Here is a 19675-nt window from a genome sequence, read left to right on the forward strand (position 1 = left end):
TCCGACAACAACTATTGCATGGCGGGACTACCATCCAGATCTACCAAGATCTTTCCGGCATCACCCTGAGGCACCGCAGGGATTTGAAACCGTTGCTGTAAGTTCTGAAAGGTAAAGGGATCCTGTACCGTTGGAAGTTTTCCTTCTGCTTATCAGCCAAGCACATGGGCTGCACGGCCCTTCTCAAGGTACCGGAGGATCTTCCCTCATTTTGTGCCGCTATGGATGTCCCCCTGATTGATGTGCCTAATTGGTACGTGGAATTCCGTCATCAGACAACCAAGAGACCTACGCCACAAGAGGAGCCCATGGAGAGTCAGAATGTCGGTCTCCATAGACGTCGATCCCCCTCAAGTTCAAGATATTGTGCACCCCAACCCGGATCTCATCAGGGCTCCAGCCCCTCCGACCCCATGAGGGATTACTGACTGATCAATGTCGGTCCCCACACGTCCTCCGCTCTACCGCTTGCCAAGTTCTTGGTAGTTTGTGATCCCCGGTTGTCAGCAGACCCTTTATGACCCTGGACGGTGACATTTTCTCCTCCTGTTACAGTTTGTTCTGCAGCCCCCATCAGGCCCGGACTGGGGAACTTTTGAACCCTGTTTGTGTTGGAGCTAGTCCTCATCACCTGCAAGACGTGTTGGGCGTTGTTTTTCTGTTCCCGGGGACTTTCCATTGCGACTCAGACTTGACAACCTGAACCCAGAGACTATACTGCTGTGATCCCCGGGTCTATGTGACTTACGGGTCAAGGTATTCTGTTTAGTTTTGTCAGAATGTACTTGGGGTGCAACGCTAGTGTTACATGAGGTGGTGTATAGTTAGCTAGGGATAGTCGTTAATCTCTATTCATGCTCCCCCATGTCTGTTTACTAGATACAGCGTGCAGATACGAATGTTGGGCCTAACTTTAACATTTTCTTTTTGGGCCTCTGTGAGTTATAGCTGGCACTTTGCCCCTCCCTCACACCTCCGCCATCTGCAATCGCATCATAATTCTACCCTGGCATTTCATGTTCTGTTGGGGGCTGCTAGGTTTCTTGTGGGTGGTATTGCCCCTACTCTGGTTCCTGATAGGAACTAGGCTATTTATTTAACGGTTCGGGCTATGTACCTCTACACCTCATGAGCCCGAATTCCTCCCATCCCTGATTCCCAGATGCCCTGGCACAGCTTAAGAAACACTCGCCCGATGGGGGACACTCTCCTCAGTGATTCAACGTCCATGCCCGGTATATGGTGCGCTCTCGATGCCCCCCCCCCCTGTACAATATCCGGGCTCTCCATGAGTCTAGAGTAATCCCCTGCCTTTCGCATATGACGGAGCCCTAGTTACACTCTCACCTCGCAGACTCGGGCGGGGTGGTTGGGATGTGGTACTTACTATGGCTGAACGGGTAATGGGGTTATTGATACTGTTAACGTATAATTGTTTATTGATTTGTTGTATTTTTGGGCTCTTCTGTGAGACCTCTGGTTGTTTACCTGCGGCTGCAGGTTTTTGTTTTTACTTTTACTTTCCTCATCACTGCTGTGTTACTCTGCTCGTGTTCCCTGCCATGTGTACCTTGGGTGAGTCTCCGTGCTGTGTTTCTGCGATTCAGCACGGGAACTCCCCCACGCTCAGTGACTCCTGCAGGAGCCCCTCCTCTACCTCCTGTTCTCTAACTGTGTCATTTGGGCGGTTTCCTCACCGAGACTGCTCTCTCCTTTACAGTATGTGCCTTCCTCCCTCAATGCCGCCTGTCTATTAGCGGTGGCGGGTAGCTCACGAGTGAGAAATACCTCTGTGTTAGAGTCTTACTAACCCCCACACAGTGCAGTGTGTGAGGGGTTAGCTCGGTAGCGGGGTGTGTGACCCCTTGGATGGGTTCACCACACACTGAATTTATACAGACTGGCAGTCGAAGACGGTTGAAAACAAAGTTCTTGGTTTATTTTTCCATCTTGCTGGAAAACAATTGCAAGCATCCAAACAGCAGAAACAAAATCAAACATAAAATAAACCCTAGCCACTCTGGGCGTCTACCTTCCACACAGGAACCTATCTATGGAGTCTGACTCAGCCTAGCGCTGGGCAGACAGTGCTGGTCATACAGCACAAACAATAGTCTTTTGATTTTTATCACACAGAAAAATCAATGGTCTCCTCACCTCCTCAGGAGACTTTTAGTACGCTGCTCTCCTACTCACAAAGCCTTGGGAATGATGCAGAAATTCAGTGGTAATCCTTTGGACTAATTATAGAGGCCTTAATTGCCTCATTCTGAACAGCTGGAGTCTTTCAACGCCCTTAGACCTTGTCTGGCTATTTTTGCAGCTGATGCCCAATAATGATTGGTGTATTGTCTAAAGAAGGTAGAAATGTATCTTCCGTCTGTGACAACACCCACAGATTTACCTGACTTCCTGTCACAAGTGGTACGGCCTGATAGTCTTTTGGGCCGGAATCCACTGGCTTGTCACTGTATTTTTTCTCCCCCTCTCTGGTTAGAGTGGGTGGACTGTTTGTGTGTTGCCCCCCCTCCCCCCTCTAGATTGTTCAGAGGCGTTCTTATTGGACAGACGGACGCTCACTCCTCTATTTCCGTTAAAGTGGCGGGGTTGTCTTTTCTGGCGCACTTGAATTAGCTAGTCCACACCCAGTAATGGCAGACGCTCTTACCCACGACGATCCAGATGCTAATGGACCTTTACCCCCTGCAAAGGTTAAGATTATTTCATTGAACGTGCGTGGCCTCAACACCCTGGAAAAGCGATCCCAATTGTTGTATGCCCTTCAAAAAAAAAAAAAGCGCAAATAGCTTTCGTTCAAGAAACACATTTTCGCTCTGATGCTGTTCCAAAGATTTTTAATCACTCTTTCCCCACGGTTTATCACGCCTCTACTGAGGGGTCGAAGACTAAAGGTGTTGCGATTCTCATCTCCAAAAACTGCCCCCTCTTGGTCTCTGAGGTCAAGAGGGACAGTAACGGCAGATTTATATTTCTCAAGGGAACCCTCCATGGTAAGCCCGTTATGTTAGCGAACATGTATGCACCGAATAAACAGCAAATCCCCTTTTTCCGAGACTCCCTACAACAACTCACGGAATTTTACTCTGGAATCCTTATTGTGGGTGGGGATTTCAATGTGGCCCTTAATCCTTCATTGGCTTCGTCATCGGCAACCTCTTCCATGTCTTACAGAGCACTCCAGGTGCTCAAAACCCTCATCCGAAACCTCAATCTACACGATACATGGCGAACGACAGGGATTACCCCAACGACAGGGATTACACATTCTATTCTGCACCCCATGGGAAGTACACTAGATTAGATAATTTCTTTCTCTCCCAGTCTGACTTATCCCCCTTGCCAGAGCTACCATAGACCCAATGGTGCTCTCCGATCACAATCCCATATCCATCACCTTGACCTTTCCGACGACTAGGCCTAGACGAGCGGTTTGTCGCCTTGACAATTTGCTCTTGACAGACCCTGTCACTGCACAAAACATCCGCGAGAGACTCACACAGTACTTCGCCAACAATGTGAACGACGATACCGCACCAACCACAGTGTGGGCGGCACATAAGTGTGTGATTCGGGGAGAACTAATATTGATGATGGCCCACAAACGTAAGCTTAAGAGGGACCGTATAGATGCTCTGTCTGCTAAGATTCATACCCTGGAAAGAGCTCATAAGCTATCTCTAGCCGCTAAATCCCTTGCTGACTTAATTAAGGCAAGGGAGGAGCTGCTGGAGGAGCTTGGTAGAACACTTAAATGTAGATATACACTATTGCAGAAATTATTTTATGAGTTCGGAGACAAGTCGGGTAAATATTTGCAAGAGCCATTCAACTCCGGAAGGCAGCAAACACCATACATGAGATTTGGGACCCCACAGGTAAAATCTTTAGGTCTCCAGAGGACATTTCTGCTCAGTTTGTCTGTTACTTCACAAAACTCTATAATCTGCCCCCCACAGCCGACACAGGCGACGCACCGGATAGGCGAGAGGCGATCGGGGATTTTTGGGCGAAATATAGCCCGTCTCCTATCACACAGGAAGATTCTAGTGGTTTGGAACTTCCCATTAGTGCAGATGAAACGTTGGTAGCACAGAAACAGCTTAACACGGGGAAGAGCCCAGGTCCGGACGGACTCACTGGGCAAATCCTTCCAGGATGTACTTGTCCCGCACTTTACGTCGGCATTTAATACCCTGTTTTCCTCCCCACACGTCCAAAAGGATTTGCTTGAAGCGCATATCATCCTAATTCCCAAACCAGGCAAGGATGACACTTTAGTTTCTAATTACAGGCCCATTTCCCTTCTTAAAGTTGACTTAAAATTATATGCCAAGATCCTCGCAAACCGTTTGCTCCCTCTCCTGCCCAAATTGATCTCACTCGACCAGGTCGGTTTTATCCCTGGCCGGGAAGCCAGGGATAACACATTGAAAGCATTGAACATCCACCACTGGCTTTCCACTTCCTCAACAAACAATTTCTTTTTGTCCCTCGACGCGGAGAAGGAATTTGACAGGGTGGCATGGGACTACTTGTTCGCGACACTGCGGGCGGTAGGACTCCCTGAACATTTCCTGAAAATGGTTCTTAGTCTTTATTCCACACCCACTGCCAGAATTAGAGTTAATGGCCGCCTGTCAGACGCCTTCTCCATCTCGAATGTCAGCTGGTTTGGTGGTGAACACATCTTTCAAGTCTACTGTGCGGTTTTCCATATATTTAAATATATCCATAATAGCTGCTGAATAGTGGTAAAGGCCCAGATTCACAGCAGAGATACAACGGAGTATCTCAGATACTCCGTCGTATCTCTGAGTATCTATGCGACTGATTCATAGAATCAGTCGCATAGATAGCCCTTAGATCCGACAGGTGTAATTGTTTTACACTGTCGGATCTTAGGATGCAATACCACAGCCGCCGCTGGGTGGAGTTTGCGTCGTATTCCAGCGTTGGGTATGCAAATGAGGTTTTACGGCAATCCACAACGGTTTTTCGTGTTCGGTACGTCGTCGCTAGTCTAGTTTCCGTTGCAATTTTAGTCGTCGTTTTAGCTGCCTTAACTTTACACAGCCCACGTATGTGCTGTATAAAGTATGGCCGTCGTTCCCGCGTCGAAATGTAAAACATTTTTGTTCTTGCGTAAGACGTCCAGGAATACAAAAGTACGCTACGCACGTCGCCGTTCGAAAAACAGACGTCACTTCACGCAAAGCACGGCGGGAATTTCAAAACGGAGCATGCGCAGTAGGTCCGGTGCGGGAGCGCGCCTAATTTAAATGGAACACGCCCCTTTGAATTACGCGGACTTACGCCGGAGGCTGCCGGCGTAAGTTTTCATGCAAGTGCTTGGTGAATCAGGCACTTGCGATGAAAACTTGCGGTGGTGTAACGTATCTACGATACGTTACGCCGCCGCAGTTCTATGTGAATCTGGGCCTCAGTGACCAATGTGTAGATATGAAATAATAATACTACAGCGCTACTAAATACTTAATAATATGACATCAAAAAAATTACTAAATAATATTCGCAGCATATAGTGTTGTTAGCCAAACAAAAATAGTAAACCAATATAGATAATAATATGCGCTGAATATTAACTCCTGTGATGTGAAAACTTTAAACAAAAATACAGATGATTCAATACTCCAATATATCAAATCAAAAGTGTGCATACAAAACTATAAAAATAAATAAATAGTCCAAATGCATGCTGTGTAAGTGCACATATAATGCTCCTCCTGTGTGCAACACTCAATACTGTGTACTGACTTGAAAGATGTATGGTGCGATCACACTCTCAGAATCTTAGCTGGTTGTTTCACATATGTGTAGCAAATCCTCCACACTAGCACAGCTCATAGAAAACAAAGAGAGAAAAAAAGAAAACAATCCTCATAGCGCAATCTTGCATGAACCATCAATGAGAAACGGATAGCAAGCTTGTAACAAGGGCACACTCACGAATCCACCGATCTAAACAAGCAACAAACAATCCTCCATTAGCCGCTCAGCTTTAGATGTTTCTCCTCATTCGGATGTGTGATCCATCCCGCTTGTAGCTCCTCCCCCACACGTTACGTCACTAGACACGTGACTTAGTCATGGGTAACTGCTTGTCGGGTCTCAGCTGATGTTATTTATAGTCAGTGAGACATCCAGACAAAACGGGTAATGCAGTAAAGGAGTTTAACTTAACTTAACTTAGACCTCCTTAACACAGATTGGGATGACATCTTCACACATATCCACAAAGGTTTGGTTAATATCTCTGCGCAGGAAAACAGTTACAAGATATACTCGAAATGGTACCGTACGCCCGAGATATTACACATATTTCATCCGACAGTCTCCCCACTGTGTTGGAGATGCAACACTGCACGTGGATCTCTACTCCACATCTGGTTGACCAGTGCATCGATTCAGCCATTCTGGGAAAAAGTACGTGACACGATTGCCAAAATCACGACATACTCTCTTGACCTCACCCCAGCCCAATTATTATTACACCACACGACGTTACCACAATCTACCTACAGGTGTTCCCTCGTGCTCCACCTCCTCAACGCTGCAAAACAATGCGTACCCCTGTACTGGAGGAAGCCTACTCCCCCGAAATTGTCAGATTGGCTTCTTTGAGTTAACAAAATTGCCGAGATGGAGGACCTCATTCATCAGGCTAAAGACAACCCTACTAAATATAGGCAAACATGGGCCTGCTGGATTCATTTTCGGGAGTCACCACTGTTTAAAGACTTACTTTTACTCTGACTCTTAACTCGATTTTCTGCCCCCATGGCATCCACGTATGGATGATACCAGGGTGCTCCCAATCCCCCCCCCCCTGGTCTGACTGCCTATATATCCTGGAGCGATCGCCTCACCCATCACAATCTTTTTTCAAACGATTGGAGCGTCTGTCTGTACATCCGTCTGTCTATCCGTCTGTCTGTCTGTCCCTGTATGTCCTTGTCTGTCTTTGTCTGTAGTTTTTATATACCCCCAATTGTTAGCTTCTCTGGTATATTCCATCCAGTAGTCAGCTTGCCAAGATTCTTGCTACAAGTAGGTTTTGAGTGGTTTGCGCCCCTCACTGCTCCGGATGTTAGAGGGCAGATCTCTGGTTTATTCTCTATAACCAATGTTAAACTGTTTACCAAATCTAATTTGCTGTATGACATGTCTTTACTCTGTACACTACTGGAGGTCTGTCCCGTGTGAAGGGGCCGACCATCCTTTATTTTCGTTGCATTGTATTGATGCATTGCTTATGTTGTATTGTACCTCTTTTTATTTTCAATAAAAAACTTTTAAAACTGAAAAAAAAAATCTACAGGACAGAATATAACTTTTTAATTCCTTTAATTTTCTTTTCAAAACATTTTTTAGTTTTGGGTGATATCCATATGATAAATGTTCTTGCTATCCCATTAGCTGAATGTGACAAGAGCCTGTTTATTTTTGTAGGGGAAATGGAAGAATTAGAAGCTCTCTGGCTAACTGGAATCTGCCACAATGAAAAGAATGAAGTGATGAGTAGTCAGCTAGACATTGATAATATGGCTGGAGTCTTCTACATGCTGGGTGCAGCCATGGCACTAAGCCTCATCACATTCATAATGGAGCACCTCTTCTTCTGGCAGTTCCGACACTGCTTTATGGGTGTCTGTACTGGGAAACCCGGCCTGGTGTTCTCTATTAGCAGGGTAAGTTATTCAGCAGTCATACCTGATGATAATTTAATATTCATATGTACAGTAAGTATTGTCAATACACTTGGTACCATGAATTTGTCTTTGTAGGTAAATTGCAAATCAAGGTTAGTTTGAGATAACATAATTGACACAGTTTTTATTACTAATTACTAGTATTTTCACAGTCCATCTTAACTAAGCAAAAAATACATTTTTAATTATTTTTACCATTGTCAACTTAAGTCACTACTAGGTTGTATATGTTCTCTGTACCTTCATTTTGGTGCTGGGCAATGGACTTTTTGTAGGTATTGGATGAGTTTTGCATTCTCATACAAGTCTCAGAGAATGCCAAATCCACTTGAACAAGGTCAAATCCAGGTCATAAGGCGATCAACTCCTGACCAATTTAACCTGTTCATGAATTCTGAATGATCTCACAAGTATCTAAAACTAATTTCAAACTCATGCTAAATGTGAGAAAAAATACTGTAGTTGCATGTAGCAATCAGAAATGGCTTTCATTTTCTTAGATTTAATATAACATTTTATGCTATTAAGTATCTCAAATTTTTAATTTGTACATTGTATTTAATTTAATCCTTTTGAATTTAGAATTTATTTTTAATTAATCCTTTGTACTCTGAAAAAAAGCAAGGAGAGAGGCGCCTCTGGGTGTAGTAGATTAAAACAATTTAATTTATAAAAACATGATCGTTTCACTCACATTTGAGTAGTGTAAAATAAGCATGTAGGATTTCCTTTGGGAATGTGAGCTGTCATCCGATGGTAAGTTCCTTCTCCAGTCAGTGGGAGCGCTATGCGGGGGGGATGTCACTTCATTATGGAGCGATGAGCGTCCATTGGAATGGAGGGTTTCCTCAACCCGAGGTGTGGAGCGCAGATGGAGAGCTGGCGAGGGTGGATGACGTCACCGCAGCTCACCTTCCCAAAGGAAATCCTACATGCTTATTTTACACTACTCAAATGTGAGTGAAACGATCATGTTTTTATAAATTAAATTGTTTTAATCTACTACACCCAGAGGCGCCTCTCTCCTTGCTTTTTTTCCTAGAATTGGAACATGGTCTCTGTTCCCCTTTGATGGCAGCCCTGGAATTGTATACCCACAACATACTAATCACAGACTGTTTGACTGGTTTATATTAACCATCATTCTTTGACTTGTATCCATCCCCTTTGTTCCCATATTTATATATGCTGTTCTGACACCTGAGATTTGTGTATCTTTTGCGCATTATTTACTTGTTTCTCCTTTGTACTCTGATCATTCATTTAGATTATTATGTATTTTCATATTTTGTTTAATTGTTAAAACAAGCACAATTAAAATAAAAAGCAACAGTTGTTGACCAGGCAAAGAAACAACTAAAGCCCTGTACTCATCTTCGGTTTGTCCGATGAAAACAGACCGATGGACTGTTTTCATCGGACAGTCCGATCGTGTGTGGGCCCCATCGGTTTGATTTCCATCGGTGAAAAAAAAAAAACATGTTTTAAATTTTTCCTATGGATAAAAAAACGATAGAAAAAAATCTTCATTTTTTTTGGCTCGTCGTAGTGTTGTACGTCACCGCGTTTGGACACGGTCGGATTTTTGACTGATGGTGTGTAGGCAAGACTGATGAAAGTCAGCTTCATCTGAAATCCATCAGATTAGATTGCATCAGATATCCGATCGTGTGTACGAGGCTTAACAGTATGACATTTTTATATACCATTGCAGTTCTTATAATTGTACACAATATGTGGAGATTTGTGTCAAGGCAAAATGTGTGCTTTGTTTATGCATGGCAAAACAGGCTCACTTTAACGGCCCCTTCACAGGAACACTTACTCAACTTCCCCTCCCCCTGCTCTGTTCAGCCAGTGTAAATGAGGAAAAGAAACCTCTTTGATAGCACTGAGCCAATTACCAAGCACCAGTTCTGTCACGTGAGAGGAAGGAGGGTGCTTTACCTGCTTTACCATACCTGGAAATATTCTCTATACTGCTAGCAGCTGAAAGGAGTAAAAGGAAATGAAAGGAAGCTGAAAATGTGCTGCTTGTAAAACTGAACACAGTAAAACGTATCTGTTTTACCCCTGGTACTTCTAATAGATAACCTCATTTATGAAAATATGTTGTAGCTAGGGATGAGCCGAACATACCCGGGTTCGGTTCGCATCAGAACGTTCGAACAGACTGCGGGTTCGCGCGAACATTTAGAACCCCATTGAAGTCTATGGGACTCGAACGTTCGAATTCAAAAACGATCATTTTAAAGACCAATATTCAATTTAATGTTGGTAAACGTCTTTCAGAACCCGGGTCTTGCCCCAGGGAACATGTATCAATCGAAAAAAATATTTTAAAAACCGCCGTTTTTGCGGAGCCGCGATTTTAATGATGTTTAAAGTGAAAAAAAAATGAAAAATTCCTTCAAATATCACACCTGCTGTGTGTCTCTAGTAATGGCACGTGTTTAGAAATGTCCCTGCACAACATTAAATTATTATAAGAACAAAGTAATTTAATACTGCTTGCGCACGTGCTGTGTGGGAACAATATCTCGATTATTTTAGGGGTGGTGGGGGGGTGGCATTATCTTTTTGGGAAAGCAAAATTGTAGAAAAAATGGCACCCCTCAAACATACTGTAATTGTAGCGCAACAAAGAGCCACGTGCAAAGTATTGCATCAAAAATTGTTATTAGGCGCCCCTGTTACACAGGGGCATAAAAATGTGTCCGTAGGCGCAACATAACACTGCAACCCCTCCCAATATCTGTAATTGGAGCGCAACAAGGAGCCACGTGCAAAGTATTGCATCAAAAATTGTTATTAGGCGCCCCTGTTACACAGGGGCATAAAAATGTGTCCGTAGGCGCAACATAACACTGCAACCCCTCCCAATATCTGTAATTGGAGCGCAACAAGGAGCCACGTGCAAAGTATTGCATCAAAAATTGTTATTAGGCGCCCCTGTTACACAGGGGCATAAAAATGTGTCCGTAGGCGCAACATAACACTGCAACCCCTCCCAATATCTGTAATTGGAGCGCAACAAGGAGCCGCATTCAAAGTATTGCATCAAAAATTGTTATTAGGCGCCCCTGTTACACAGGGGCATAAAAATGTGTCCGTAGGCGCAACATAACACTGCAACCCCTCCCAATATCTGTAATTGGAGCGCAACAAGGAGCCACGTGCAAAGTATTGCATCAAAAATTGTTATTAGGCGCCCCTGTTACACAGGGGCATAAAAATGTGTCCGTAGGCGCAACATAACACTGCAACCCCTCCCAATATCTGTAATTGGAGCGCAACAAGGAGCCACGTGCAAAGTATTGCATCAAAAATTGTTATTAGGCGCCCCTGTTACACAGGGGCATAAAAATGTGTCCGTAGGCGCAACATAACACTGCAACCCCTCCCAATATCTGTAATTGGAGCGCAACAAGGAGCCGCATGCAAAGTATTGCATCAAAAATTGTTATTAGGCGCCCCTGTTACACAGGGGCATAAAAATGTGTCCGTAGGCGCAACATAACACTGCAACCCCTCCCAATATCTGTAATTGGAGCGCAACAAGGAGCCACGTGCAAAGTATTGCATCAAAAATTGTTATTAGGCGCCCCTGTTACACAGGGGCATAAAAATGTGTCCGTAGGCACAACATAACACTGAAACCCCTCCCAATATCTGCAATTGGAGCGCAACAAGGAGCCACGTGCAAAGTATTGCATCAAAAATTGTTATTAGGCGCCCCTGTTACACAGGGGCATAAAAATGTGTCTGTAGGCGCAACATAACACTGCAACCCCTCCCAATATCTGTAATTGGAGTGCAACAAGGAGCCACGTGCAAAGTATTGCATCAAAAATTGTTATTAGGCGCCCCTGTTACACAGGGGCATAAAAATGTGTCCGTAGGCGCAACATAACACTGCAACCCCTCCCAATATCTGCAATTGGAGCGCAACAAGGAGCCACGTGCAAAGTATTGCATCAAAAAATTTTATTAGGCTCCCCTGTTACACAGGGGCACAAAAATTGTGCCTTAGGCCACGTGCAAAGTATTGCATCAAAAATTGTTATTAGACGCCCCTGTTACACAGGGGCACAAAAATTGTGCCTTGGGCCACATGCAAAGTATTGCATCAAAAATTGTTATTAGACGCCCCTGTTACACAGGGGCAGAAAAATTATGCCTTAGGCCACGTGCAAAGTATTGCATCAAAAATTGTTATTAGACGCCCCTGTTACACAGGGGCAGAAAAATTAGGCCTTAGGCACTGGTGGCGGAGCACAGAAAACAACATTTCTTACTAGCTAACAGCATGAAAAGTGAGGAGGAGAAGGATATTCCATCAGCAGCACAACAGGACAGTCACTCAGCATCAGCAGTCTCAAAGGGATCTGATATTTCAACACAGAATTCTTATTCAGTAATATCAGCATCAGGTGCTTGGTAGCCAATGTTGATCCAAGCCTGATTCATTTTAATGAAGGTCAGTCGATCAACAGAGTCGGTGGAGAGGCGTACCCTGTGATCGGTCACAAAGCCTCCAGCAGCACTGAATGTGCGTTCTGAAAGAACACTGGATGCAGGGCAAGCCAGTAGCTCAATTGCGTACTGTGCAAGCTCTGGCCAGTGATCCATCCTCAAGACCCAGTAAGCCAGAGGATTTTTCATGGGGAAGGTGTCCAAGTCGGATCTTGCCGCTAGGTATTCCCGGACCATGTAAACCAGACGCTGGCGATGGTTGCTGACTAAAAAATTGTCTGAACGCATCGGTCAGACGGCCACCTTCTTCACCGCTCCTTCTCTGACTCACCGAAGCCTCAGCAAGACGTTGTCCAGGGCCAGGTTTTGGTAATCCCCCCGGTTCTGGGAACGCATTGCACAGACCCTTCTGCAAGGCCTCCCGCAGTAGTTTCATCTTCTGCTCCCTCTGCGATGGCAACATAAGATCCGTTACCTTACTCTTGTAACGTGGATCAAGGAGAGTTGCCAGCCAGTAATGATCCCTCTCCTTGATAGCACGTACACGAGGATCCTTACGCAGGCTTTGCAGGATCAGGGAGGCCATGCAGCGTAGGTTTGCAGAGGCATTCGGGGCACAGTCCTCTGGGTCACTGAGGACGACAGGATCCTCAGCCACCTCATCCCAGCCACGTAAAAGTCCACGTGTTCCTTGGGACTGTAAATGATCCCTTGAAGACTGCTGCTGTTGATGCTGAGTGCTAGGCTCCACCTCCATGCTGCTGATACAATCCTCCTCCTCCTCCTCCTCCTCCTCATCCTCCTCCTCCTCTTCCTGTGTTCCAGGTGGGCAAGCAGGAACAGTGTCTGGATAAAGGGGGCCTTGAGAGGTAAGGAAGTCCTCCTCTTCCTCCCTCTGTTCTGCCTCAAGGGCCCTGTCCATTATTCCACGTAGGGTGTGCTCCAACATGTGAATAAGCGGGACAGTCTCACTGATGCATGCACTGTCACTGCTCACCATCCTCGTGGCCTCCTCAAATGGTGACAGGACAGTGCATGCATCCCTGATCAAGGCCCACTGGCGTGGTGAAAAAAAACCAAGCTCCCCTGAGCCAGTTCTGCTGCCATATTGGCACAGGTACTCATTGATGGCCCTCTGCTGCGTGTGCAGCCGCTGCAGCATGGCCAACGTAGAGTTCCATCTGGTGGGCATGTCACAGATTAGGCGGTTCTTGGGCAGGTTGTATTCCCTCTGGAGGTCTGTCAGCCGAGCAGTGGCATTATATGACCTCCGGAAATGCACACAGACTTTCCTGGCCTGCCTCAGGACATCCTGTAAGCCAGGGTACCTGCCCAAGAACCGCTGCACCACCAAATTGAGAACATGCGCAAAACAGGGCACATGGGTGATTTTTCCACGTCGCAGGGCAGAGAGGAGGTTGGTGCCATTATCGCTGACCACCATTCCAGGCTTCAGCTGGTGTGGCGTCAACCACCTCTGAGCCTGCCCCTGCAGAGCTGAAAGAACCTCTTCCCCAGTGTGGCTCCTGTCTCCCAAGCACACCAGCTCTAGCACCGCATGGCATCTCTTGGCCTGCATTCCTGCGTAGCCCGTCGTACGCCTACGGAGCATGGCTGGTTCTGAGCCAACATCACCACAGGAAGAGGCCACAGAGGAAGAAGAAGAGGAGGGGGTGGAGGAGAGAGGTGTGTCTCAAGCAGTTGTAGTGTTTTGGAGGCGTGGTGGCGGAACAACCTCCAAAACTACTGTACCTTGCCCTGCGTCTTTCCCAGCTGCCAGCAGAGTCACCCAATGGGCCGTAAAAGACAAGTAACGTCCCTGTCCATGCCTGCTGGACCATGAGTCAGCGGTAAGATGCACCTTACCACTGACCACCCTGTCCAGCGAGGCATGGACATTGCCTTCCACATGCCGGTAGAGAGCTGGAATCGCCTTCCGTGAGAAAAAGTGGCGTTTGGGTACTTGCCACTGAGGTACTGCACATTCCACAAACTCACGGAAGGGGGCAGAATCTACCAACTGAAAAGGTAGCAGTTGAAGTGCTAGCAATTTTGCTAAGCTAGCATTCAACCGCTGGGCATGTGGATGGCTGGGGGCGTACTTCTTTCGGCGCTGCAGCAGCTGGGGCAGGGAAATTTGTCTGGTAATATCAGTAGATTGCCCGCATGTACTACCATAACTACATTGTGACACACCTATTTCTACACCTTCGGTGCAGGCTGCAGAGAGGACTGGGGGTCTAGTGGGGTTGGAGGTCACAGAAGGGCAAGGGGAGGACCGCTTTGGTCTTTGGTGTGGGTCTTTTTGGTATGCCTGCCAACGAGCTGCATGGCAGGTCGACATATGTCTGGACAAGCATGTGGTGCCCAAGCGGGTGATGTTTTGGCCACGTGAGATACGCTTGAGACATATGTTGCAAACAGCAAAGGTACGATCTGATGGACAGGTTTCAAAAAAGGCCCACACCAAAGAACTTTTGCTGTACCGTTGAGACACAGCAGCGCCACGTAATGCAGTTGGTGTGCTGCCCTTAAGCTGACCCCTGGAGGGCATACTGCCTCTTTGGAGATGTGCCTGTGCCTCGTCCTCCTCTTCCTCCTCCTCCTCTCTCCTATCAGGCACCCAGGTAGAGTCAATGACCTCGTCATCCCCTCCCTCCTCATCATCACTGGCGACAACCTGGCAGTATGCTCCAGCTGGGGGAACATCACTCCCAGATTGTTGTCCCTCTCGGCCACCCCCTCTCCCTGGGCTCACATCAATGCCTTCCTCTATCAGTGTTCCGTCATCGGAGTCTTCAAAACGCTGCGCATCTTCAGCTAGCATGTACCCAACACTGTGTTGAAACAGTTCGGGGGACTCCTCAGGAGGACACGGTGGGACTAGGGAAGGATTGTGTGATGCCATTGTGCAGAGGGTAGAGGACGCCTTGGCAGCTGCTTTGCCAGACAAACTATGATCAGTCTGTGTGAGAGAGGATGAGGAGGATGAGGACGGCTTGGTCATCCACTCAACTAATTTCTCAGCATGTTGAGGCTCAACACGGCCAGCTCCCGAAAAGAAGGATGAGCGGCCACGGCCACGTGCTGAAGAGGATGCACCACATCCATCACCAGCGTTACCTCTAGATGCAGAGCCTGCTTGCCCTCGTGACTCTCTGCCTCTCTTTGTCCTTCCAGCCATAGTTATGCATTCAGGTGTTATGTAACAAAATAGTCGCAGTCACACCAACTGCGTTCAGATGGTATTAAATAGCAACCACACAGTAAGAGTGACTTGGCTCAAGTGTTATGTAACAAAATAGTCGCAGTCACACCAACTGCGTTCAGATGGTATTAAATAGCAACCACACAGTAAGAGCGACTTGGCTCAAGTGTTATGTAACAAAATAGTCGCAGTCACACCAACTGCGTTCAGATGGTATTAAATAGCAACCACACAGTAAGAGCGACTTGGCTCAAGTGTTATATAACAAAATAGTCGCAGTCACACCAACTGCGTTCAGATGGTATTAAATAGCAACCACACAGTAAGAGCGACTTGGCTCAAGTGTTATGTAACAAAATAGTCGCAGTCACACCAACTGCATTCAGATGGTATTAAATAGCAACCACACAGTAAGAGCGACTTGGCTCAAGTGTTATGTAACAAAATAGTCGCAGTCACACCAACTGCGTTCAGATGGTATTAAATAGCAACCACACAGTAAGAGCGACTTGGCGCAAGTGTTATGTAACAAAATAGTCGCAGTCACACCAACTGCGTTCAGATGGTATTAAATAGCAGCCACACAGTAAGAGCGACTTGGCTCAAGTGTTATGTAACAAAATAGTCGCAGTCACACCAACTGCGTTCAGATGGTATTAAAAAGCAACCACACAGTAAAAGCGACTTGGCTCAAGTGTTATGTAACAAAATAGTCGCAGTCACACCAACTGCGTTCAGATGGTATTAAATAGCAACCACACAGTAAGAGCGACTTGGCGCAAGTGTTATGTAACAAAATAGTCGCAGTCACACCAACTGCGTTCAGATGGTATTAAATAGCAGCCACACAGTAAGAGCGACTTGGCTCAAGTGTTATGTAACAAAATAGTCGCAGTCACACCAACTGCGTTCAGATGGTATTAAAAAGCAACCACACAGTAAAAGCGACTTGGCTCAAGTGTTATGTAACAAAATAGTCGCAGTCACACCAACTGCGTTCAGATGGTATTAAATAGCAGCCACACAGTAAGAGCGACTTGGCTCAAGTGTTATGTAACAAAATAGTCGCAGTCACACCAAATGCGTTCAGATGGTATTAAATAGCAACCACACAGTAAGAGCGACTTGGCGCAAGTGTTATGTAACAAAATAGTCGCAGTCACACCAACTGTGTTCAGATGGTATTAAATAGCAACCACACAGTAAGAGCGACTGCAGTCAAATGCGATTTAACAGCACACACGCAGTGACACCAACTGCGTTTAGTTGCTATTAAACAGCACACACGCAGTAATAGCGACTGCGGTCAAATGCGATTTAACAGCACACACGCAGTGACACCGACTGCGTTTAGTTGCTATTAAACAGCACACACGCAGGAATAGCGACTGCGGTCAAATGCGATTCAACAGCACACACGCAGTGACACCGACTGCGTTTAGTTGCTATTAAACAGCACACACGCAGTAATAGCCACTGCGGTCAAATGCGATTTAACAGCACACACGCAGTGACACCAAATGCGTTTAGTTGCTATTAAACAGCACACATGCAGTAATAGCGACTGCGGTCAAATGCGATTTAACAGCACGAATGCAGTGACACCGACTGCGTTTAGTTGCTATTAAACAGCACACACGCAGTAATAGCGACTGCGGTCAAATGCGATTTAACAGCACACACGCAGTGACACCGACTACGTTTAGTTGCTATTAAACAGCACACACGCAGTAATAGCGACTGCGGTCAAATGCGATTTAACAGCACACACGCAGTGACACCGACTGCGTTTAGTTGCTATTAAACAGCACACACGCAGTAATAGCGACTGCGGTCAAATGTGATTTAACAGCACACACGCAGTGACACCAAATGCGTTTAGTTGCTATTAAACAGCACACACGCAGTAAGAATGTCTGCGTTTCTGTGCAATTCAATAGCCCAGTTGCATTAACCGCGACTGCGCTTCTGTGCAAATAAATTGCACACGTGCAGTAACAGGTAATGCGTCTGTGTGTGCAATTAAACTAGCACACGTTCAATAACTCAGAATAATATTTTCAAGCTAATCCCTAATGCAGGCAATACAACACGTTAGAGCACTGCATGTAGAACAATCTCCTGCCTGACAGATACTAATAGATCAACTAGCTGAGCTATACAGTTTATAAATATATTGACAACGCCTAAGGATGTGAATATATTCTCTACAAACTGTAGTTTTAACTATACTGACTACACTTCCTACTCTATCTATCTATCTATCTATCTATCTATCTATCTATCTATCTAGTAGAAAAGACACGTCTCTATCTCTCTATCTATCTCTCTCTGTCTGACTGATCTGCTCTCTGTAACAAGCTGGAACACACTACAGAAGGCAGCCGTGCAGGCTGCCTTTTATAGTGTGGGGCGTGTACTAATCCCCCTGAGCCATAATTGGCCAAAGCCACCCTGGCTTTGGCCAATTATGGCTCTTCGTTTTTTGAGCGCTGTGATTGGCCAAGCATGCGGGACATACAGCATGCTTGGCCAATCATCAGCGCTCAACGCCGCAGTGAATTATGGGACGTTTTGCGCCATTCGAATTTGGCACGAACGACCCGTTCCGTTCGAGTTTCGACGAACGATCGAACGCCCGATGTTCGATTCGAGCATACGTTCGAATCGAACGCGGAGCTCATCCCTAGTTGTAGCACTATAACATCTTCTAAAATCAGGCCACCTATTCTGCCTATTATTATTTCAAATAATGTAGCCTAGGGAGAAAGCCACAGAGACTATCATTGGTAACGTGTGATTTAGTCACATAACACTAGGAGTATAATTTGTTTGCAAAACAGTCAAAATGCATGACATGGGGAAATTTTGTACTATCAGCAGCCCATTTTGGGCAGAATAATAAAAGAAGAAAGATAGAGAGGTGCATGTCAAATCTAGGAATCACTGCCTAGGTCAGATCTGAGATTTAGTGCTTGATAGTTTAAGAATTTTGATTGAAGTGTAATAACTTAAAAGGTAAAGCACAATGATTACTGATTAGACGCACTTTCCCCCCCCCCCAAAAATAGGGGAAAGTGGTCCATGCGTCTTATGGAGCGAATACTGGGCAGGCTCCGCCCCCCGTTGCCATCGCCATGTCAGAATACAGACACTCGGCTTCTCTGTGGAAGAGAGAGAGGACAGGATGTCAGGCAGGTCCTTGCAGGGGCATACCAAGTGAAGCGGGGGGAGGCGGTCTCCCCCAGGTGCCAAAACATGGGGGGTGTCAGCGGCTTTGCTATAATGGTGAGCTCCGCACCCAGGAGAGATGACACTCGCAAGATGTGACACCATTCTGCAAGCGACAAGAGCCCTGGATGGCTTTTTTTTTGTCTCTCTCCACTGGCTGCTGCTACTGCTGCAAACTATGTCCTCAGTCCTCCTTTTTAGCTGGTGATAAGGGGGGTGGGAGGTGTGGGCTGGCATAGTATCCACTGTCCATCACCTGAGCTGTTGTGATAGAAGAGGCTGAAGGGGTGTTTGTGTTTGCCCTGCCACCCTGAGCTGATCTGGGAGTGGTGGAAGGGTTGCCGTGTGTCCACCACCACCCAGGTTTAGTGTAGCTGAGCTGACTTGATAGGGGAGCTGGTATTACTGTGTCCACCACCCACCTATAGTAGTAATATAATATTAAATATTTTAGTACATCATTTGGTTCAGAATTTTTTTTCTTGTTTTCCTCCTCTAAAACCTGGGTGTGTCTTATGGTCAGGTGCGTCTTATGGAGCAAAAAAAAAAGAAGGTATGTTTAAGGATTCCTACAGATGTAAGTAATCACATTGGGGTTGATTTACTAAAACTGGAGAGTGCAAAATCTAATGCAGTTGTGCATGGTAGCCAATCAGCTTCTAACTTTAGCTTGTTCAATTAAGCTTAGGCAATAAAACCTGCACCAGATTCTGTGTGTACCACTTTTAGTAAATCAACCCCATTATCTCAAGAATAACTGCTAAATGCTCAAAAGTGAGTCGGCTATATATACAGTATAGCAGAGTAGCGAGATAATATATATTGTTTTATTAATACAAGCACAAGGATTTATAGCTAAGAAAGTCATGTTTGGGGTTTGATAGTCCATGCCTGCTTACAAATGCTTGTATTTGAAGGTGGTGATAGAAATGGGTATATAGAACATTTCACTTTATAAGTCTATCTTTGCACTTATCCCACAAGATCCAACTTTTCTGTCCTGCAGCCC

The 19675-nt window shown here is 45.8% G+C and overlaps 1 protein-coding gene across 1 annotated transcript in view; it reads left to right on the forward strand.

Annotated features, from left to right (window-relative positions):
- The window catches only part of GRIN2B (glutamate ionotropic receptor NMDA type subunit 2B), a 1689627-nt gene that overhangs the window by 1601187 nt on the left and 68765 nt on the right, over window positions 1–19675 (forward strand). The window contains exon 13 of the mRNA XM_040359615.1: window positions 7492–7730. Coding sequence (XP_040215549.1) covers window positions 7492–7730 — 239 coding nt within the window. The remainder of the gene's footprint in view (window positions 1–7491; window positions 7731–19675) is intronic.

Source organism: Rana temporaria, chromosome 7 (assembly GCF_905171775.1).
Source record: "Rana temporaria chromosome 7, aRanTem1.1, whole genome shotgun sequence".
NCBI lineage: Eukaryota > Metazoa > Chordata > Amphibia > Anura > Ranidae > Rana > Rana temporaria.